This window comes from Falco naumanni (assembly GCF_017639655.2).
Source record: "Falco naumanni isolate bFalNau1 chromosome 20 unlocalized genomic scaffold, bFalNau1.pat SUPER_20_unloc_1, whole genome shotgun sequence".
In the NCBI taxonomy this organism is placed as follows: Eukaryota; Metazoa; Chordata; class Aves; order Falconiformes; family Falconidae; genus Falco; species Falco naumanni.
Genome location: NW_024427345.1, coordinates 263,971 through 285,483, shown reverse-complemented (window position 1 = coordinate 285,483; position 21,513 = coordinate 263,971). Strand labels below are relative to the sequence as shown.

The 21,513-nt window shown below is 51.4% G+C and overlaps 2 protein-coding genes across 2 annotated transcripts; both read left to right on the top strand.

Annotated features, from left to right (window-relative positions):
• The first annotated feature begins 587 nt into the window (after nucleotides 1-587).
• On the top strand, nucleotides 588-7,763 carry LOC121081884 (keratin, type II cytoskeletal cochleal-like). The gene is made up of 10 exons (XM_040581192.1): nucleotides 588-627; nucleotides 1,081-1,556; nucleotides 1,982-2,190; nucleotides 4,854-4,914; nucleotides 5,555-5,650; nucleotides 5,840-6,004; nucleotides 6,347-6,472; nucleotides 6,601-6,821; nucleotides 7,098-7,132; nucleotides 7,558-7,763. The coding sequence occupies exons 1-10, from the start codon at nucleotides 588-590 to the stop codon at nucleotides 7,761-7,763; spliced, it is 1,635 nt and encodes a 544-aa protein (XP_040437126.1).
• A 7,526-nt stretch (nucleotides 7,764-15,289) lies between these two features.
• LOC121081883 (keratin, type II cytoskeletal cochleal-like) lies at nucleotides 15,290-19,275 on the top strand. The gene is made up of 9 exons (XM_040581191.1): nucleotides 15,290-15,727; nucleotides 16,221-16,429; nucleotides 16,933-16,993; nucleotides 17,257-17,352; nucleotides 17,604-17,768; nucleotides 17,910-18,035; nucleotides 18,431-18,651; nucleotides 18,953-18,984; nucleotides 19,055-19,275. The coding sequence occupies exons 1-9, from the start codon at nucleotides 15,290-15,292 to the stop codon at nucleotides 19,273-19,275; spliced, it is 1,569 nt and encodes a 522-aa protein (XP_040437125.1).
• Nucleotides 19,276-21,513: the final 2,238 nt, after the last annotated feature.

Here is a 21,513-nt window from a genome sequence, read left to right as displayed (position 1 = left end):
ATCGTGTGCAATCCTTACCCTGTTACCTGCAAAAGATTTGGAAGTCAAAGCTGTTTGCCCTTATTTATATAAAACGTGCCATACTCCTGTTTGTTCTTTGACTCTCTGAATTCCTCGTTTCCCAGTGTTTCTCTAATAAAGGCATATGGAATTAGTTCTGTCACGTTCTCCTTTAAATTCCAGTTACTTATAGGACCTTGGGGAAAAGTGGTTGACAGAGCAGAGCAGAGCTGAAGGTAAACAAAAGTCATACACATCAGAGCGGAGACCTTTCCTTTGCACTCTGCAACATCTCTTACACCCAACAGGAATATAGCAAGTGGGTGTTCCGTTCCCATTTGTGTGAGCAAATTTTTTTTAGCATCAGTATCTTCCACAAGATGGGAAAATATCTACTCTTCCTAGTAGGCGCTATGGAAAATGTCCTTCTATCTTAATTTCTACATTACAGCATCTCAAACGTTTTCATGCCACCTTGATTGCACCCAACCCCTGTAATCTTTCAAGGTTTTATGTGATGAGTCATGTAGGGATATAAATCTAGTTTTCCCAAGAAAGCAAGTCCTTCAGCTCATGCTGTTCTGTACATGTCTCCTACCCTGAGACAGCTGGCAACTGGGGAGCAAAGTCAGTTTTTTCTTTAGCAAACTGCGTCAAACCGGCAGCTTCAACATCTCCAGATTCCCTCTTGTGGCAACTTCAGTCCCATCAGCCCTAAACTAAACGGGTCTTGACGCCATTAACCAAGTTAACAGCAAGCCCAAAGGGAACTTCTGGATGTAAACTTTCCTCCCCCCCACCCCACCACCGGTAATCCCCACTCTGAAAAACACAGGTTAGAAAATTTGGTTTACTTTTATGAGCCCGAAGGTTGCCAGCCCGTTGCATTAGTGAGCCTGGGGATTAACGGGTTGGGAAAGGTGGCCACGTGCCAACATACCAAACCCATTAGCTCAGTCAACCTGAGCGCGGTCCTCTGCGGACAAGCCCAGCTCTCCAAAAGAATAAAAGGCAGATGGGACTCCAGATGCAAACTCCCAAAGATTTCTGCTCACCTGCCATCTCACCTTGCCGTCCTAGGCTCTCGCCAGCGCCAAACGATTGCCCAGAATTTCGTCAGCATTGGGTCAGGAGGAGTCACTAAGAGTCTCAGTACTGCTGCTGCCACCATGCCTGTTAACCGAAGCAGCTTCAGCTCCATGTCCGTGTCCCGCAGCAGCAGTGGGGGCATGGGACGGATCACCAGTGGTTTTGGCAGCAGGAGCCTTCACAACCTAGGGGCAAACAAGAGGATTTCCATGGGTGGAGGGTATCGTTCTGCTAGACCAGGATACAGCTATGGGTCAGGTCACGGCGCGTGGGCATACAGAGTTGGTGGAGCTGGGTTTGGGTTCGGAGGAGGATGTGGCCCTGGAGGTATTCAAGAGGTCACAGTCAACCAACACCTCTTGGTACCTCTTAACTTGGAGATCGACCCCAACATGCAGAGAGTGCGGCAGGAGGAGAAGGACCAGATCAAAACCCTCAACAACAAATTTGCCTCCTTCATCGACAAGGTAAGACACGTTCCACTTCATCAAGCCTGCCATGTTTGTCGTTGTCTGTGGAGTAGGATCAGGATTGTTCTCAACATTGTAATTTACTTCTAAATCCTTAATGCACAGAGTTAAGGATTTTGTTGAGCTTGTTACTGCCGTATCCAGACCGTCTGTACAGCTCGCTTTATCAGACGTCTGACACTGTGCAAATTATTTTTCCGCATTTCTTTGCAGTTGAAAATTGCTCCTGATTTCCAAATCTTCCTACCAATGATCTTTAGATGACATGCCCATCTCAAGCCCATTTTAAATTAAATGAAAGAAAGAAAAAAACCCCAACAACCAACCAACAAAACTCCCATTAAATTCTCCATCTCAAGAAAAGGGAGGCAGGCTTTGAGCTGACGATCCCAAATGACTTAAATTGTTCTGATGGGTTTCAGGTGCGGTTCCTGGAGCAACAAAATAAAGTACTGGAGACCAAATGGAGCCTCCTGAAAGACCAAAAAACCGTGAAAAATAGCCTTGAACCTATGTTTGACGCATACATCAGCAACATGAGGAGACAGCTCGAGGCGCTAGGAGGGGACCGGCTGCGGCTCAGCTCGGAGCTGAAGGCGATGCAGGATACTGTTGAAGACTTCAAGATCAGGTAAGCAACACACACAAAGAAACCTGTCCGGTCTTTCTTCACTCTGTCTCCTGGCTGGATGAGTTAAAAAACCCAAGGCAACCCCAAAACTGTGGGAGCTCAGGAAGGACCGCAGCGACGTGGTTCCCCTCGCTTTAGCTGCTGTGTAAATTGTCCACAGCAGCACTCTACCCATGGCCAGCCATGCACGATTTTTTTTGCAGGGACAGGTGAACTTTTTAAAAGGCTCAGATGGTCAGTCACCTACAGGAGTTTGGGCTTCTCAAAAGCTTCGTCTGTCCAGTGCTTAAGCTTCCCAGATGGTTTCAGCTCCTGCGTAGTCATTTTAATACAGACCAGGATGAAACCTGAATCTTAACAAGACTATTGAGCACTCTGAACATGCTCGTTTCTTACTGATGGGTGTTCCTTTCCAGCAGAGAAAAATTGAAAGAAGAAAGATTAATTTTAAGTTTGTATTTAAGTGTTCCCCCCCCCCCCCTTTTAAAATTAATATAATACCCCTTAATATCGATGTATTGGATAGTTTTAGCACATCTGAAAGTCAGGTGTTACCTTCCACCCCACAGAAAGTCACTGAAATCCTGGGTGAGGGTTTCAGCTCAGCTTATTAACCCTTCGGGCTGTCGGGAGGAGGCGTTTCCTCTCCCATCCACTCTTTGCACTTTGGAAAAACATCTACCAAGCGTTAGTGTCTGCTACCATGCCCACGAGGGATACACGGCTTAATGGACGTGAATAAGTAAGGAGCTTAAATTGTCAATCTGGAACCAGAAAAACAGGAGATGAGAGCGAGGTGCAGGCTGCGATTGCAAACAGGGCACGCGCACTCTGCCAAAAATCCCTCCGTCTCTCGTTCCCAGGAGAGCGTGTCTGACACTTTCTGCCACCCTCACCAACAGTGCCTCTAGCCCAGAAGTAGCATCAGAGCAGAAATGACAGCCTTGGGGAAGAGAAATCACCACCCACGGTCTACTGTGAGATGTTTTTTTATAGTTCTCTGTGCCTTCAGAAATGTTTAACACAGGGAAAAAAAACAAACCAACAAAAAAACCCAAACCCCAAACCCAAAAACCTGTCCTTTGCCAGTCTGGCCATATAAGACCTCAGGATATGCTACAAATCAGCCATCCAGATTTCCCCAATTCATTTTAGGTTGGGACAAATGATATTCTGGAGGTAAATCTCTTTCTCCATCAGCTCCAGAAGAAACCCCAAAGAACGGAGCCTGGCCAAAGCAGCCAGGCTCCAGGTAGCTGGAAGAGATGAGATGAGATGAGCCCCAGGTCTAAGCATAATACTGCTATTAATCAGGTCAGAGAGTGTCCTGCTTCTGTCCTTGTCACACAATCCATGACAAAAAGATTTTTAAATTTTGAAAAGCAGCTTCTAACATTAGCCCAACCTGGAGCAGCAAAGCGGCGCCAGGGATCGCTCAGCTGAGAAAAGACCCTTGGGTGCGCCCAAGACAAGAAATGCTTTGAGAACCAAAGGTCACATCACAGAAGAGGTTCAGACTTTAATACTCTGCCTGCATCTGACAAAGCAGCAAATATCCCTTCTGCTTCCAGATCAGGGGATCTCTGGGCAAAACCTGTTACAGCACACGCATCGCTGGGCAGGGAGCATCACCTCGCAGCGTGGCCAAAACGCCTGCACTCACCAGGAGGATGTCACTGCTGCTGCCCCCACTTCCTAGGAATTTGTTCTTCTTACCTTCATTTATTTTAAACTTTGTGGATCCCAAAGTATTCTTCCCAATGCTTTGCTCTTCTGAGTCAAACACTAATCTGTACAGCAATTAGAAATTAGACATATGCCCAATTAGTTTTCCTCTTCTGCATGGCTAAGAGCTTAGAGACTCACAAATCCACATACAAGCTAGGACTTTGCTTGTAAGGGTTGGATACTCCTGAAGTGAAGACATCTTCCCCCATGAAAGGGTCATGAAAGGCTAATGTTTTATTCGCTGCACGGACTCCTTCCTTTGAACTCCTGTCTTTCATCTCCCCTGTTTAATCATTTCGTTGGAGCTGGGCACCAGCCCATGGCTATTGCTGGTTTTTATCCTTTCCCAAGAGCGGGACCGCGTGCTGCTGCTGGTCCAGACCTTGGCACTCCTTGGCCAGGCCACCCCCTTCCCTCCTCCCCGGCCATCCCCAGCCCTCCTGAAGCCACCACGGGGGCTGGCGTCAGAGATGCCGGCTCTGCTGACTAACGCAGGCGCGGCGGCGATGAGCTCAGCCACGGCTCCACCCAGCCCTCCCGGCTTGAGAAAACAGAGAGAGCACCAGGCTCCCCTTCACAGCGAAAAACTCTGGGAGGATGAAACGTGCTTTTAATGAAGGCCTGCAGCTTTTCTAGATGGCCTCCTCCCACCACCTAGCCCAAGGGTGCTCTCTTTCCATCATAATCTGTGATATATCTATCTCTATCTAATGATGCTACAAATAACATGCACTGACAAAGCAAGGACGTAGCGTGGTTAGGTGGCTATTTTTGTTGTTCCCTCAAAAGATCGGTGGTAAATGATCGGGAACAGGCTCTGCAGCCTCGCCACAACGTCCTACAATGAATGCACGGAGAAGGGGTTTCCATACACCCATGGTGGACGGGGTGGGTTGAGTATGGAAGCTTTAAAGAGATGCTCCTCTTCCCAACAGGTATGAAGAGGAGATCAACAAGCGCACAACTGCAGAGAATGACTTTGTTTTGCTCAAGAAGGTGAGGCACCAACAACAAAGAAGAGACACACTTTTTAAAGGCAAAATGCATTTGAATGCAAATAATCCTTTTTATCCGGCAGTGCCAAGCTGGCAAAGCACTTAGCAAACGCGTAGTCATCCCTCCTTGAAGCAGAAACACCCAATTGTGCCAGTGTGTCAGGCCTTAGCCATAGCTTGTTCTTGTTTCAGGCCCCTCATCCAAAATTCAGGTGAGTCCTGGTCCCCCCAGGTACCAGATCAGATCTGGGTCACCCATACCCTGTGGTGACTCCACTAGATGCTCTGCCACTCCTGCAGCCTTTCTGTATCCCACCCCACCCTCCACAGCCCCCCCCCCGGTCCCACCTGCAGGAGACACAGTAAGAAACTTTCACTATTTCAAGCGTTGTCCAAAATACCTGTCTGTGCACTGGCAAAAAAAAAAAGGGGAATTCAGTGGCTTCTGACATGTCAAAAATTGCTCAGATCGATGGACTCCTCCAAAAAAAGGTGGAAGGAGGAACTTTTGGCTCTGTTTAAAGGCATAGAGGTCAAGAAAGGCTGCAGATCTGGCTTGTCTCCAATGGTTCATATTAAATTTTGTACAAGGATGCAGATAGGCAAGGTTTGGTTCACTACCTCTGTTGTCACGGTTCCAGGATGCAGATGCTGCCTACGTGAACAAGGTGGACCTAGGGACCAAGGTGGATGCGCTGGCAGATGAGGTGAACTTCCTGCGAGCCCTCTACGAAGCAGTAAGAATCTCATAACTTCTCCAGTTCTGCTGTTTCCCCATTTCCCTGGTACCAACAGGATGAAGCCAGCTCGAGCACGCTGTTCGGAGACGCAGATCCTCCCCATTCTTCCCCCTCCACCACATCACCTCTGAGACCAGCACCACAGGGAAACATTTAGAACTGGGGATGAATTTGTTTGACTTACAGGAGCTGTCTCAGATGCAGTCCCAGATCTCCGACACCTCCGTGGTCCTGTCCATGGACAACAACCGAAACCTGGACCTCAACAGCATCATCGCCGAGGTCAAGGCGCAGTACGAGGAGATCGCCAACCGGAGCCGGGCAGAGGCAGAGTCCTGGTACCGGAGCAAGGTGAGGATCTGGAACTTAACCAGGTGAGCTAGAAAAAAATTTGTTTAGCATTTTCCAAAGGTTATTTTATACTGGAGAGTGTAAGCAGAGAGAGCAGGGGAGTAGGGTGCAAAGTTGATTTGCGCAGGATTTCATTTAGTTTCTTGACCATTAGACAATGAGACAGGAGTGGGGTGAAGGAAATATGCCAGAAGTCATAAGGAAGAGCTTGGATTGAGTACAGAAAGAGGCAGAAGAACTGACCAAAACAGGATCAGAGCAGGGTCCCATCTGTACCAATGAGTTCAGGCTCCTGCCCAGATCTAACTGTGCCCTTGCATCTCACCTCCCTGCCTGTCCCAGTACGAGGAGCTGCAGCTCACGGCTGGCCGGCATGGGGACGACCTCCACAACACCAAGATGGAGATCTCAGAGATGAACCGCGTGATCCAGCGGCTCCACTCAGAAATCGATAGTGTAAAGAAACAGGTACAGCTCACGGGACCCCTCCGGACATGGGGGCTCCTTCACTACCTTGCTGTACCCTTGCAAGGATGCCTGGAAATCAGGGGCCAAGCTCGCTGCGCAGCCACCAGACCTATTTCCATTTCTTGCAGTGCGCCAGTTTGCAGATGGCCATCGCCGATGCCGAGCAGCGCGGGGAGCTGGCCCTCAAAGATGCCAGGGCCAAACTGGCTGAGCTGGAGGATGCTCTGCAGAAAGCCAAGGCTGACCTGGCCCGGCAGCTGCGCGAGTACCAGGAGCTGATGAACGTCAAGCTGGCCCTGGACATCGAGATCGCGACCTACAGGAAGCTGCTGGAGGGCGAGGAGAGCAGGTGGGGGCAAAATCCCTGCAAACCAAATAATGTCCAAACCCAGAGACGCTTCCACATCTGCCTTGCAACAAGGGGGGGGGGGGGGGGCTGTCGCACAACCCTGTGGTGAAAACTACCCCCATCCCGCGCAGTTACAGGTGTTATTTCAGGTCCTGTCAGACACTCCACCAGACCTTAACACCCCAGACCACTCCGTCATCCAGCATCCCCAGTGCCAAACTGATGCTTGAAATTATCCTACGTAACCAGCCCTCCTCTCTTCTCTCTTTCTTCCAGGCTGGCTGGAGAAGGCGTTGGCGCAGTGAATATTTGTAAGTATGCCGGCTCGTAAGCGATAGATTGAGTTTCATCGAGTTATTCCTTAAGTGTACCTGGAACTGTGGATCAGACTGTGAAAACGAGCTGTGTGGCTGGTAGCTACCAGCACAAAAACGGGGGGTACTGAGGGGGTTTGCAGCACTCTGTGGGACTGGGGGAGGCCAAAACTCCAATACAGCTTTTCTCCAACCAGCTCTGAACTTGAAAGATTTTGTACGTTGAGATTGTCCCTCCGAGTCTCGGAGGTCTAAGGCCAGCTCTGCTACAGGACAGGGAGGGAAGCCAGAGGATGAGATGTATGAAATACAGGCAACGACAGACCATCCAAGAAAAAACACCGATGTGTGAAACTAAAGGTTGAAATTCCTTTGTGTTATTCCAAGCAAACTAACCCTCTGCCCATGGTTTCCCATCACAGCTGTGGTCTCATCCAGGAGCGGCTGCGGAGGTGGGAGCACGCTGGGGCTGGGGTCAGGCTTCGGCAACAGGCTCAGCGTGGGGGGCAGCGGTGCCGGCTCCAGCAGTGGGAGCTGCCTGGCCGGGGGATTCAGCTCCGCTGAGGGAAGCAGCTCAAGCATGAGGTTTGTATCAAAAAGCACCACCAAGAGCAGCTATCGGAGCTAAGCCGCAGCGGCACCCGGAGCAGAAGAGGCTGAGCACCACCTCCTGCCGCCAGCACAAAGCCTGTGACACCACCCAAAGAGCCACACTTGTCACTTTCCCATTAAGGGAAAACATTCCCAGTGCTACTTACTGGCTTGGGGGAGATGCCTCTCCAAGCCCAATTAATTCCTCTGCACGAAGCCTCACCCAGCTGACCAGAAGCCCAGGCTGCTTGTCCATGAGCAATCAGCCCTGCCGCTAATGGTGCCATTGTTAAGAGCTCAGCTCGCAGCTCCCCAGGGCTCCCGTTGGCTCTGGTGCCCTGGTGCAAATCCCGAGTAGATGCAGGACTTCGATTTGCACCAGCGCACACAAGAGCAGAACGTGTCCCTTCACCTGCTTATGACAGAAACCAGGAGGTGTGTTGAGGCCACGGGCTCCTGTCCTCCCCCCTAACCGACCCTGCCCCTGCTGCTGGGCTTGCTCTCCCCAAAGGCTTGAAGAATCAAAAAAGCAGCATCTTTCAGTACAGAGGCAGCTGCTCTGCTTCCCCATTCCTCTAGCATCGCTGTTGTTCTGCTCCAGGGCTCTCTAGCTCTACCCACTCCCAAAAACACAGCCTCGGTTTTCCATAGGTGAAAGAGGTTGGCTCTCTATAACGCCCAACTCCTCAACCACCCAGAACGTATATAACTTCAGCAAAAAGACCACGAAACCTACAGGTTGCTGGAGCCTGTCTCAGCAGCAAACCCCCCTCCTTCCCACCAGCTGGAGTGAGCTGGAAGTAGAGGCAGGGATTAAAAATACAGGAAAAACAAAAAGGAGGAACAGCAGGCTCCGGTAACATAAATTTTACATAACCTGGAAAAACATCTCTGGTTTAACGCCTTTGTTCTTAGGTTATTAATTTTTTTTCCTTCCCTTATATGGAAGGCAGAAGGAGGCAAAGAGGAGGGTTGGAGAATTATGTGCCAAGATGTAACTAGTTCATTTCCACATCTTCTGCTCCCGTTGAACTGTATGACTTTTATGAAATTTCTTCAATAAACTGCCACCAAACTTACCGTGAGCAGTGTGGGTCTTCTGTGCCATTATGAAATTCACCTAAAAGTGTAATTGTAGAATAACGTTTAGAAGGTTTGTGCTGTCACTTGGAGCCTTCCCATCCCCAGCTCAGTCCTGGAGAGGAGGGGAAACGTTGGAGCGAGGGGTCACAGGGCAACAACACCCGAGCACTTTGGGAGGTTTCCAAGTTGCACAGGCAACAGAGCAAGGCCAGAAGGTGGGGCTGGTTTCACCTGGCCACAAACGCCTACATCTGAGCCAGTCAAAGGGCAGAAACAGGCAATTTTGGGTCAAACAATTTGTTCCCCAGCAGCACCTCCCTCCTTCCCTCCCTTTGCGGGACTGAAAGCGCTCCAGGCAGTTGGCTGAAGATGTCTTCGTTGCAGGAGCACTCCAAAATTTTTTTTAAAGTCAGGAAAGATAGATCCCATGCGTGAGAGCTAAACTCGGGCTCGTTCCAGGCCTGCAGCTTGTGCAGGGAAAACGGGGGATTTCTCTGTCCCCTCCCTGGAACGGCCAACAGAGCCATCAGGCCAAGCGCTGGACGAGGATGCGATCCCAGCGCAGCGAGATGCTCCTGAGCTGAGGTTTCTGTTGGGTCAGCAGATCGGAGCCGGGCTGGCTCAGACAAGCTGGCGGTGCTGAGTGCCGCTCAGGTCTGTAATTAAAAACCCAAGAGAGGGAAAGTGAGAAAAGAAGCCAACATGACTTCTTCCATTTCACAGAAGATGCCAACTATCATATGTAGCAGCTGTTCTCCAGCATCCAGGGCACAATCATGAAAGATGCTGAGCTCTCTGAACTCCTTTCAGGCTGAGTCCCACAAAGTGCTCAGCACATACAACCCCCACACGGCTTCGCCCTGGATAAACGCGCGGCGGAATGAGGCAGGCCAGCTTTCAGGCTTGCATGCATCAACTTCTCTCCGATCCTTTTCATGGAGCAGAACGTGTTCTCAGGCCATGGTGAATGCCAAGAAAATCACATAAAAGCAAATCCACATTAGAAAAGGCTGAGATTCTCAGGGCTAAGCCCTCAGTGTTATCCCGCTGGAAGCAGAAGGATTCAGAGGGTTCCCACCCATGGCACAGAACCCTTTAAATATTTCAGCAAAGATGGGACTGAAGATCACCTGTTTAATTTTCTAGGAAAGACTTATCTCCTTTGTTGGGTCTTTGTCACTCTGAACCCACCTCCTTTGCTGAAAAAAAAAAAAATATATATATATATATTTTTTTTTTTTTTTTCAAACAAATTCACAGGGATTTGCCAAACGATTTCACCACAAAGGACTGACCAAGCCCAGTTCTCCTGTAACCTGTTCCCCGTGGCAGATGCTTCTGCAAGCAATGAGGTGAGAGGCATCGATCCACCTGACCGGTGTCAGTCACGCTGTCCCCAAAACCAGGGACAACAGCAGGCTCCCTCCAGGGCATTCCATAGAGGAGGGAAGCATGCAGGTAGCTTGAGAGATCACCTCGATCTATTCATCCTTTGCCTTTGGGCTTTTTCCTGCTGGAGCAAAGGTCTGAGCTGGAAAAGCCGTTCATCGCCCTCCCCTGCTCTCCCCCCCCCTTCGCTGCACCTGTTTTCTGCTTGTAGCGATGGAGCAGCAGAGCCCTGGCACCCAGGAACGCGCTCGCACAAGCCCATCTCCACTCCCCAGGGAACAAAAAGATTGTTCTCGAGGCCAACAAAATCACAGAGGTCAAATGAAAGAGAGAAAATGAGTAAACTGTAGAATCAGGCTAACAAAAGGAGCAACTCCAGCTGAAGGCTGATGTAACACCCAACCAAATCAGTCTCAGTGTTTGGATCCCTGGAATATTCGCAAGGGTTTAACTCAGATTCTTCTTTTCCCACATGTAAAACAAAGCAACGCTCCTTCCCTCACGCTTGGCGCCCTGCAAACATCAAAAGATCAGTTCTGCTTCTCCCTTTCATACTTACTATAAAAAAAGGGAGGTTTGCAAATGCAGTTTTTATGGGACCAGGGATTCCCTCCCATTCCAATTAGAAATGCAGCCTGTAACTCAATGAGAGGTGTGTGCTTAAAAGCAGCTCAGGTCACTGTTCAGCAGAAGAGACGAGCGGGATATTACCAAACAACCTAAGCTCATAAACATCTTTATAAATGGTCTTTTGGGGCTGGTTGTGCAGCCAAAGCCCGTTTTCCTGGGACATCAAAAGGTGATGGCTCCGCTTTTATTGCAGAGGGTGCGTGGCAGGGTTGGCTCACATGCATTGCCTCCCGCTCCTGCGTTCCCTTTTGGGCTGGTCCCAGCATCTTGCTGGTCCCACCGCGTCTGCTCCAGAGCTGGGGGCACGTGGAGCCTCAGCTCTTGCTCTGCTGTGATCCCGAGAGGTGTGAAGAGACACCCCACCAGTGCTGTCTCATGCCGGGGATGCCTCAGCAGCAGAAGCCTTGGTGGCAACAGAGGTTGCAAGCCCGAGCTAGCGGTCAGCAGCCTTAAATCCTGAGATCTGGGACTGCGGCCCCAGAATCACACAGTAGGTTTAATTACTGACTCACCTCCTCACTCTGGTATTTATTTTCATTGCGTCTTCTCTCTCCTCAGTATGAGGAACTGAGAGAAACCACCGGCAAACACGACGTCAGCTTGCATAACACAAAGGATGAAATTGTGGAGCTGAATCGGGTAATTCAGAGTCCGGCTGGAGAACATGGAAACACCAAAGCCCGGGTAAGGGTGACTCAGGGGCAATCATGTGTCAATCGCCATCCAAGGTTGTGGCTTTCCCGAAGTTCTCCGCTAGAGCAAGGGAGCAATAGACAGTTTTGATGAAACGCACTTCAGCTGCTCGACACTGAGACTTGCCTGTTGCCCAGAGTAAAATGCTCTGTCGTGACTAACAACTACACTACCATCAGCAGAGACCTGCAGTAAGAAGACACAAAACCCAACACCCACCAGGTCCCAGCTAGGCAGAGAGAACTGTCCTGGAGTTAGAGGTTTTACCTACAGAGGCTGAAAATGCAAAGATGCAGGTGGGTGAACGCACCGACAGGCAGATTCGGGAGCTCTGAGCTATTCAAAGCACGTGCGGATGAAGAGCAGTAATTAAAATCTCCTACCTGCAGAGATGCAAACGGGAAGGGGCATCGCTGAGGAGCACAGGGAAGTGGTTGTTGAGGATGCAAAGTGCCAACACTCCAAGCTGGAGGCATCCCTGCGGGAGGTGAAGCAGGACACAGCCTGCGTGTACCAGGAGCTGATGAACGTCCAACTGGCCCTGGACATGGAGCTCCTGACCTGCAGGAAGCTGCTGGAGGGTGAGGAGAGCAGGTAGGGGCTGGCAAAACCCTACAGGAACCTTGCAAGGAGGAAACAGTAGCACATGTCACCTCACAGCTACCCGATGAGCATCACCTCTGATGGCAGTAAATCCCACCGAGAGCCGTCCTGGGGAGCGGCGCGTCCCAACGCGCTTTCCAGCACTTATGGACCCAAACGCCTGACGAAGCCAGAAACTCCTAACGCACCCAGGCATTGGGTCTTCTGCCAAGTGACGGACCTCACAGAAATAAAGATGATGAGCTGTGCAGCCTCAGGTCTTATCAAGCCAAAGACTCAGCTGCAGCCAAAATGACCGGGTACCTATTCACACGCGAGCCAACGAGGGGGCGGGGGCAATCCCCCAGGGGGATCGCATACTGACCCCATGCTTTGATGGCAGCAACTCTTCCAGCAGCAGATCCCAGTCCAGAAGCAGAAAGCTGGTGACCGGAGGAGGCATCTGCAGCAAAGGCATTACCACCTCTGGGGACACTCGTACTCTCATACCAGCACAGGTGAATAGTGCTGTGAGTGGGAAGATCTCCAGTGTCAAACTGGGATCCTCTACAACCTCCTACAGGTCAAAAGACTAAAAATCAAATACTAAAAAAACAGAAAGCATTTGAAAGGAGGGTCCTTGCTCCACCAGTTCACGACAGCAGCAGCCTGCTAGCAGCACACACAGGGCACATGGGTGTGTGTGTGTGTGTGTGTGTGTGCGGTTAAAGCTTTCGGTCCATGGTGCATCACTTATTCCCTTACTACCATTAAGAAACTTGGTCTTTTCGTCACCTCATGCTCCAGGTTTACAAATCGGCTCTTGCCAAAGTTTGCCTGTTCCTCCTGGGCTGTGTAGGTCTGGCAAAGCCTGGACGGCAAAGCTATTTTACCAAGGCAGCGCACAGTTAGCACAGCATGTGCACTAAGGAACCCCTTGCCTGGAAAGATAACTGGGTTAAAAATACTACGGGAGAGAAGTTTCTGCTCCTCCAGTGTATGGACATGATTGCAACGAAAAGGTAAAAATCCAGGGGAGCAGAGGAGTCTCAACTAGATCACCAGATTCCTCTATGATGCTTGTTGTTGCCTTTATCTTGTTTCTCTATTTCTCCCCAATAAATTGACACAGCAAGTCTGAGATGACATGATACAGCTTTTCTTTTTAGAGTTACAAAACACATGTTAAGAGACAATTTATGAAAAAAAAAACCAAACCCAAACTCAAACCCAGGCCAAAGTCATCTCTCGTTAGTGTCCCCAAGAGAGCCACTGGCTTTTGGAAAATGCGAGGTGGAGAGCTGGTTCCTGGGAAGAGGGAGGGGTGAGGACATCAGGTCACAACATCTCCCCCACCAGGCTGCTCCTGTGTCCATCACTCAGCAAACATCACACCCCTGACCCGATCCCCCCCAGACCAGGATGAAGGAGGGAGGGATGCTCAGAATCACCGTGGCATGACAGACCCACTAAAAGTGGCTACAGCTGGGATAAAAGAACATAACAGGAACAAACCGGGTGATACTTTTGTCCTCTGAAGACTGTGGTAGGCTGGAAAAGGAGGAATTCTCCCATCAAAAAGGTGGGCTTTTTTTTCTGAAACAAAGGCTTGTTTTCTTTTTTTAATTGAGATTTTTCCATTAAAAAAAACCACAAAGTAGCACCAAAAGAGCTCATGCTCAGCCTGATTTGGACTATTTGGCTTAACTGAGCTAGCTCAAAACATCGCAGGTTTTTTGGAGTCCATTCAATAACACATTCAACTGCTTTTTTGCCCTGTTGCATTGGAGAACCTGCAGCCTTATCCATCACCTCTCTCTCTTTCTGGGTCACCTCCCTGAAAGCCCAGCCTCCTGCAACCCCTCATTCTCGGATTTCTGTCCAAAAATGCTCTACAGTCACATCTGGCATCAGTTGTCTCATCCCGAGCAGAAAGTGTTTCCTAGAACGACAATGCGGGTGGAAGAGATGCAACCAGAGCACCATAAAATACATCTACAGTCTGGTGCAACATAGTCTGACACGTGAAGATTGAGGACGATGGCAGGATTAACTCCAGATCTTCTCATGCTCCGTTCCCCTAAGGACGCCTGCGAGCCCGGGAGCTGAAGCGTCCCAGCGCTCCCAGCTCCTAGCAGCAAAGCTGGTAATTTTGGCTTGCAATTGTAACCAACCGCTGAATAGGGAAGGGGAAAGAAACGCAGTAAACAAAGCAAAATCATTAGTTGGAATCTTCCACCCTGCCCCTACCAAAGACGCTGCCCTCCCACACAGGTCCTTCCCGGGACCCGCACGCGCATACCAGTGGAGGAGGCGAAGGACCAAGCCTGGCCCTGCCCCACACCAGGTGGGAACCCAACCCCAGGCTGAGGGATGTGGGACAGGAGACGCCGGTTTTCTGAGGATTTGGCCAATAAGTGTCTGCAAAAAGCTACCAGCTTCCAAGTATCGGTTTCAATTTCAACTGATCAGCAATTCCCCCCAGATAAATTACCATGTTGGAAAACACTCGTATCAGCAACCTGCAGAAAAATCACCTTGAGAAACACATGTGGCCCCATGGATATTCGCCCAGCGTTAAACCGTGTTGCCTTTTTGTAGGCAGAACCAACAAAACACGGTCGTTTACCACTAACCTGCCTGCAAGACTTTGTTCGTTAATTCTCAGTAAATTCACGTTTATTACTGATAGTTTTTATTAAACAGCAGGCTGAATCACATTGTCCTTCAAAGCTCTCACTGGCAAGCTGAGGTACCAGCAAAACGTCAAGACGTCCTTTGATAGAAAAGGATTTTCCATTTCTAAAGTCTGAGATCCGATTCGCCCAACCTATAAAAAAGGGAATCTGCAGTTTTGATCACGTCTCCCGAAAGCAAATCACCCAGCACAACTCCCCTCATTTTTGTTGCTATTACACAAGACCTAAACACGACCGCCCTGCCTTAACAGCGTCCTTCAAGCCTTTATGGGACAAACACGCTGCCGCGTTCTCTGCTGGTGAGCACAACATGCTAAGCAGTTCACATTCTTTGCATCACAAAATATTTGGTGGAAGTTTCACGCAGCCTCGCCCCATTTTCCACACAAATAAAAGGAAGAAGGTGCTCCACCGTGGTCAGCGGGAAACACACTTGGGATCTGCTCCCAGCGCATCGCCTGCACCAACCCCTCTCCCACCAGCATCCATGTCTTGCTGCTCCTACAGCAGCAGCTCTGGCCATGCCATCAGGAATTTCGGCTCTTCCTCCGTAGCTTTTCCTAGGAATCGACGCAGTTTCAGTGCTGCTTCGTGTCACTGGGGTGGTGGCATGGGCTACCGTGGCTTGGGTTACTCCAGCAGCAGAAGCCTCGGTGGCGTGGCACGCTCCAGGACCACGGCAGCGGCTGGAAGACGTGGATGCGGCTTTGGTGCAGCCGGCACAGGGCTTGGCTGCGGAGGCGCTGGCTTTGGCTACAGGGCTGGTGGGGTCTTCAGGCCACGCACCATCACACCCATCACCATCAACGAGCAACTGCTCCAACCGCTCACACTGGAGCTCGACCCCAACGCGCAAACGGTGAAGTTCCAGGAGAAAGAGCAGATCAAGGCCCTCAACAACAAATTTGCTTCTTTCATTGACAAGGTGAGCTAAGAACCCCCTCCCAGTCCCAGTTTGCAGGCACTGGAGTCCACGGGAGGTGCCTGGTGTGGAAAGGGCACGGAACCCGTGTAAGACAACTCATTTGAGACATTGAGGACAATTTCCTAAGGGTGCCAGCTGAGCACCAAGGGGGTTATGAGCAACTGGGGAAGCTTCAGTGTACAGGCACCATTGCTCCGATCTCTGTGCCTCACTGCAAGGAGGGAATAAGCTAAAACTAGTTTCATCAGCCTCCCAGTCCCTTCCCATTCCTCTCCACTCATCCCAAATGTATTGCAAATCTCTCCTTTCTAGAAGCACTTTGCTTGGTGCATTTCCACCTGGGTGGCCCAGAACCAAAGCACACGGGAACAGGACACACTTGCACTCGTGTAGCAGCAGCAGCAGCAACACGTTTCCCTGCTGTTGCACGGACACTGGCTCTCCTGAGCTCTTCATCCTCATCTCATTTCCTATTTTGCTTTCTGGGATTCAGGTTCGATTTCTGGAACAGCAGAACAAGGTGCTGGAGACCAAGTGGAGCTTTCTGCAGGGTCAAAACCCCTACAAGAACAGCATCGTGCCCACGTTGGAGGCTTATATCGGTTACTTGAAGAAGCAGCTGGAAGCACTGGGGAGAAACAGAGCCCAGTTAGAAACAGACCTGAAAACTGCACAGCAGGGTTTGGAAACCAACAAGAAAACGTAAGTAAGAAACCGAGAGATGTGAACGCAGGGCTCAAAATGTTCACAATTTGTAAGCAGGCACAGACCGTGAACTTTCCATGGTAGTAAATGGTTCCCAGGGAATGAACAGGTGGATGGAGAGATCTACCAGGATCTCAGTATACAAAACAAGGTCCCAGCTGACAGAGAGATGGAGGGAACAGAGGATGTACCTCGAACTCTTTCTCTCCTTCCTAATTCAAGGAATTAGCATTTAGAAACACTCAGCAGGTATTCACTGTTGCAGAGGTCAAATGAAAAAACAGTTCTGCTGCAAATTTATAAAGACGCGGAAACCTCCCTGAAAACACGTTTGCTTTCCCATGGGCTACGAAACAAGACCAAAGCATCCCAAAACACTGTTTGGGGAGAGGGGGGGAAAAAAAAAAAAAAGGAGTTTCACTTCTTGAGAGAAGGCCTGAAGAAGCCCAAACAAAGGTGTAATTGCACCGAATTCAAAGATCTCCCGTTTTCCCATGCAGGTACAAGGATGAGCGCAGCCAGCGGACGAGCACCGAGAGGGAGTTTGTTGCCCTGAAGAAGGTGAGCAAGGGGCTGTTTGAACTCTCCTCCTCAGGTTCAGGTCTTTGGGCTGCACACAGTGATTTATTTCCCCAAAGCAACACACGGGACAAGTACAAGCAGGAGCTGGTGCGTGGGTTTGCTCGGACTAAAATCATCAGCAGCTGCGTAACGGGGCGCTGGCGCAGTCACGGCACCAGCAGCGAGAGTCCCTCACCCCAAGGGCAGCCCCGAGCCTGCTCTTGCCAATAACCTTCCTTCTTCTATCCCCACCGCCTCTCCAGGACGCGGGCTGTTTTTTCTTAAACAAAGCAGAGCTGGAAGCCAAGGTGGAAAGCCTGAAAGAAGAGGCTGAATTCCTGAGAACGTTCTACAAGGAGGTAAGAAGCCTTAACATTGCACCAGCCGTGGTTTGCATTTCCCAGCTGGGTTTTGGAGGGGGGGGAAGGGGGGATGCAGGGCAGTGGTCACCCCTTGTGGTGAACGATGAGCATCAGCAATTCACGTCTGCATGGTCACCGCAAAGGGGGACCAAGTGGTGCAATGCGGGTGATACCCCAGCTTGGGGCTGGACTGGGAGCACAGTGGGACCAGTATCTCTCTGACCAGCTCAGCTCCGTGTTGCCACCAGGAAATCCACCAGCTGCAGGCCCAGATCGCAGATTCCTCAGTGGTCGTGCAGATGGGCCACGGCCAAGACCTCGACGTGGATGGCATCACTGCGGACATCAAGGCTCGGTACGAGGACGGTGCCCGCAGGAGCTGGGCAGAAGCACAGGCGTGGCATGAGAGCAAGGTAAGAACACCAGGCAGCGGGAGGATCTGGGGCCAATTTCAAATCCAGAGAAACACACCCCCCCTCTCCTGATTTGCTCTGATTTCACCCAGAGCACATGTTTTGGGGATAGGCAACGATGTCTTTTGGGTGTTTTTTTAGTTTGAGGAGCTGCGAGTCACTGCAGGCAGAAATGCTGACAGCCTGCGAGAGACGAAACCCAGGATAGCTGAGCTGAACCGGGTAGTGCAGAGGCTGAACGGAGAAGTCAAAAGCGCCAAGGACCAGGTGAGCACAGCCAGGTCTGGTTGTTCCAGCAGGGCACAGAGGGAATTGCTGTTCCTACAAGTTCCCACAGCCGAATTAAATGGTGCTGTAGCACCTCGCAAGGGGCGTTCATGAGCCGGCTCTGCTGCTCCAGGTAGGGCTGCATGAAAGCCCAACTCATGCAGCACCTGAAGGCAGATGCGGTTACAACACCCCATCCCCCGCCAGCAACACGGGGTGGGGGGCGCACAGAAACTGCATCTCCAGCTGCCCCAAACCCCTGCCGGAGGGGATCGCATCTCCATCTTACTGCTGGGCTGAACGTGCAACCAGGCTTTAAACCCATCTCTTGGTAACACGTTACGCTTGAAGACAGCAAGAAACAGCCAAGACTGATGGTGTCTCGCTCCCTGTAGCGCTGCAAGCTGGAAGCTGCCGTGGCCGATGCGGAGCAGCGTGGGGAAATGACCCTCAAGGATGCAAAGCACAAACTGGCCGAGCTGGAGGATGCTCTGCAGAAAGCCAAGGCTGACCTGGCCCGGCAGAGCTGCAAGTACCAGGAGCTGATGAACCTCAAGCTGGCCCTGGACATCGAAATCATCACCTATAGGAAGCTGCTGGAGGTCGAGGAGAGCAGGTGGGTGACAGACCCCAGCAGGGCTGCACAAGCTGCTCTAGGTGCCTGGGTTGGGAGAAGAAACGTCTGGACGATGCTATCGCAGCTGCCACGCTGCACATCGCCACACAGCCCTGATGCAAGATCAGTTCTCCCCATCAGTCCTGATGGGCCTCCACCAGTGCAAACCCACCCAAACAGCTGGTCCTGCTGCCTCCGAATGGTGGGACAGGCTCGGGAGGGTCAGGCTCGCTTCTGAGGCTAAAGGGCTTTGCACTTGAGGACAGGCTGGTGACATGCAACCTTCTCCCACTCCCTACAGGCTCGGTGCAGAAGGCTTCCCCGTCAGCATCTGTAAGTTATTCGCCTTCCACCAAACCCACGCCCCTTCTGCCTTTTCTCCAGGGAGTTCCCTAAGCTGAAGCTCAGCTCTGCTCTCCCTTTGCAGCTGCCTGTGGTTCGCAGGGAGGTCTCCCCTACACCCCGGAGCCTGGCTTTGCAAGTGCCCATGGATCAGCCAACAGAAACACGTGCTGGACCAGCAGCGCGGCGCTGAGCTGCTGTGATGGCGTTAGCAGCAGGGGCACAAGCTGCTCCCACATGACGGAGGGATCCGTGAGCAAGTCAGCCAGGGGCAACATGTGAAGAGCCGTAGATAAACGGCAAGGCTGGAGACGAAGCGACACGCACAGCAACAGCCGAGCCAGAGCCAGCGCACATCCTGCTCCCCAGCACCGCCTGCGCGTTCCCCGTTACGTGGGGGTACAGAAAGCAAAGAGATCTTTTCTGTGCTCGAGAGTTTTGCTATTGCTGCCAGGGAATCTAGGAGCAAGAAGGGCTAAAATCCCCCTCATCGTGCCCATTGCTCTGATGCCTTTGGTGTAGCTCCCTGATCTTCCCGCTCCTACAGGTTCAAGGATTGAAATGAAGTGGGAGAGACGGCGCCTTCCACCTCGGAGCATTTTCATTCGCGCTTTATCCATCCCAGCTGCCCCAGCAGCTCTCACCCTGCACCAACCCGGTCCTATCACTCAGCCTTTTAGCTACAGATACACCCTGGCACGAGCAGAGCCCCCCCGCAGCTGCCCAGCTCGCAGCTCCCTCGCACGCCACATCGATCTCATCGATTACTTTCCCCGAGGGGTGGGTTTCAAGGGCTGCTGCTGTCCGAGGCTGATGTACTCGCGTTACCTGTTTTGAAACCGATCCACAACTTTTCACCTGGGTTTTTAAATGGTCTGGCTCATCCGTTGCCACAAAGGGCATCGTGACCGGACGGCCGGGGGACCAGGGTTCCGGTGGGGGTTCAAGGGGCTGATCCGTTGACACGCTGCCTTAAGGCACAAAGCTCCTCCGCGATCTTGTTCCAGGGATCCAAACCCCACCTGAAACATGTGAGACCAGCACCAGTTGCCTTCCCAGTCACCCAGCACCAAGGGCGCTGAACCTGGAGTTAAGTACATCGACCCTGTGTGAAGGGAAAGGGGGAAGCAGAGATTTATTTCTGATGACCACGTATTTTGCCAGCAGCTTTTATTCTCGCTTTAGTCTTGCGTCTCCAATAAATTGACATAGCAACTCGGTTACCTACACCCACCTTCCTTTGGGGAAAGGAGGGTTAATTCTTGTGTCTGCTCCCCGACCTCAAATGCCAAAGCTTAGAGGGGTCTGCAGCAGGCACAGGCAAGCCTTCCACCCGATGGGGGCTCTTCCTTCGTAACCCAGACACCCCAATGGTCTCCCACAGCCCCCAGCACATCCATTCCCATGCAGATGAGCAGCTACGCAGGGAGCGGGGTTATAACCTCTCCAGAGCAGCACCGAGCTGAAGGCACAGCCCTCTTCTCCCTCACACCTGCGCACGAGGAGCAGGACCCGTTCCACCCAAAGCCGAGCGGTTATGAGAGCTGGCTGCCAGCGAGGCACCAGACGCGGGTGCTTCCCAGGTCAGATGTCTTCATTACGACAGGGTGGAGCCCCAAATGGTTTTTTTCCCCCAGGAAAACCAAAGCAACAAAAACATTTAGAAGGCACTGACTAAGCAAAGATGCTCTAGCAATTTGCATAAAGCTAACTGAAACTTTTCATTGCTACCATTGATTGCTAGATCCCCTTAAACCCGTCACCAATTGCCTCGGCTTACCTGGCAGCTCTGGGTGGTTTGACACCCCCTCGTCCTTCCCCTCACCCTGGTGCTGACCAGGTCCCGGCTCAGCTCACTGCAGGACCCCCCAGGGCAGGGCAGACCCAGCTCCCGGCCCGTGCCATGAACCCCTTCCCAGGCTGGAGCTGGCTCAAGCACAAAGTCCCACCACCTCCCTCTGGAGTAACCTCTTCTCATCTCCAGTCTGTGGGGTGCTGCCCTTTATAACCTCATCAAGCCAATTAGGCTTCCCATCAAGCTAGTTAGGCATCTCAGGTGGAAGCCCTCCCAGGACTGGAGTTGTCTCCCCCACACCTTACTCCTCCCTGCCCAGTGGAGCTGGGGACTCAGGCCAGCCCATACTGGTTTTGTGCCGTTTAATTCCTTTTAAACAGAAGATGAAAATCTCAACCAACCTCGGAGCGGGGTTTTAGCCTTAGTAGTTACTGAAAAAGTGATGGAAACTGAAGCAAACGCAGCTTAAACATGGGGGAACTGAAGAACGCTCCCCACCATCTGCAGCTTCCTTCGCAGCCCTGGTTGCACCCAAATGCTCACCCCTCCTCTGCCTCAGTTTCCCCATAGAACGGAGCAGAACTCACTTCCTTTGTAAAACCCTCTTGCCACCCGCGGGCGAAGGAAGCGCGTTGCCAGTGGCCTCAGTTATCACAGAAACACACGTCCAGCCTCACACCCCAGCGCTTGCAGCTGGGGGTACGGCAACGCCGTGGCGGGAGGCG

Coding starts and splice junctions, on each gene's coding strand:
- LOC121081884 (XM_040581192.1), top strand. CDS start 588: ATGTCTCCTACCCTGAGACAGCTGGCAACTGGGGAGCAAA. Junction 628..1,080: donor GCTGGCAACTGGGGAGCAAA/GTCAGTTTTTTC, acceptor TTGCCGTCCTAG/GCTCTCGCCAGCGCCAAACG. Junction 1,557..1,981: donor TTGCCTCCTTCATCGACAAG/GTAAGACACGTT, acceptor GATGGGTTTCAG/GTGCGGTTCCTGGAGCAACA.
- LOC121081883 (XM_040581191.1), top strand. CDS start 15,290: ATGTCTTGCTGCTCCTACAGCAGCAGCTCTGGCCATGCCATCAGGAAT. Junction 16,430..16,932: donor TTGGAAACCAACAAGAAAAC/GTAAGTAAGAAA, acceptor TTTCCCATGCAG/GTACAAGGATGAGCGCAGCC. Junction 17,353..17,603: donor TGAGAACGTTCTACAAGGAG/GTAAGAAGCCTT, acceptor TGTTGCCACCAG/GAAATCCACCAGCTGCAGGC.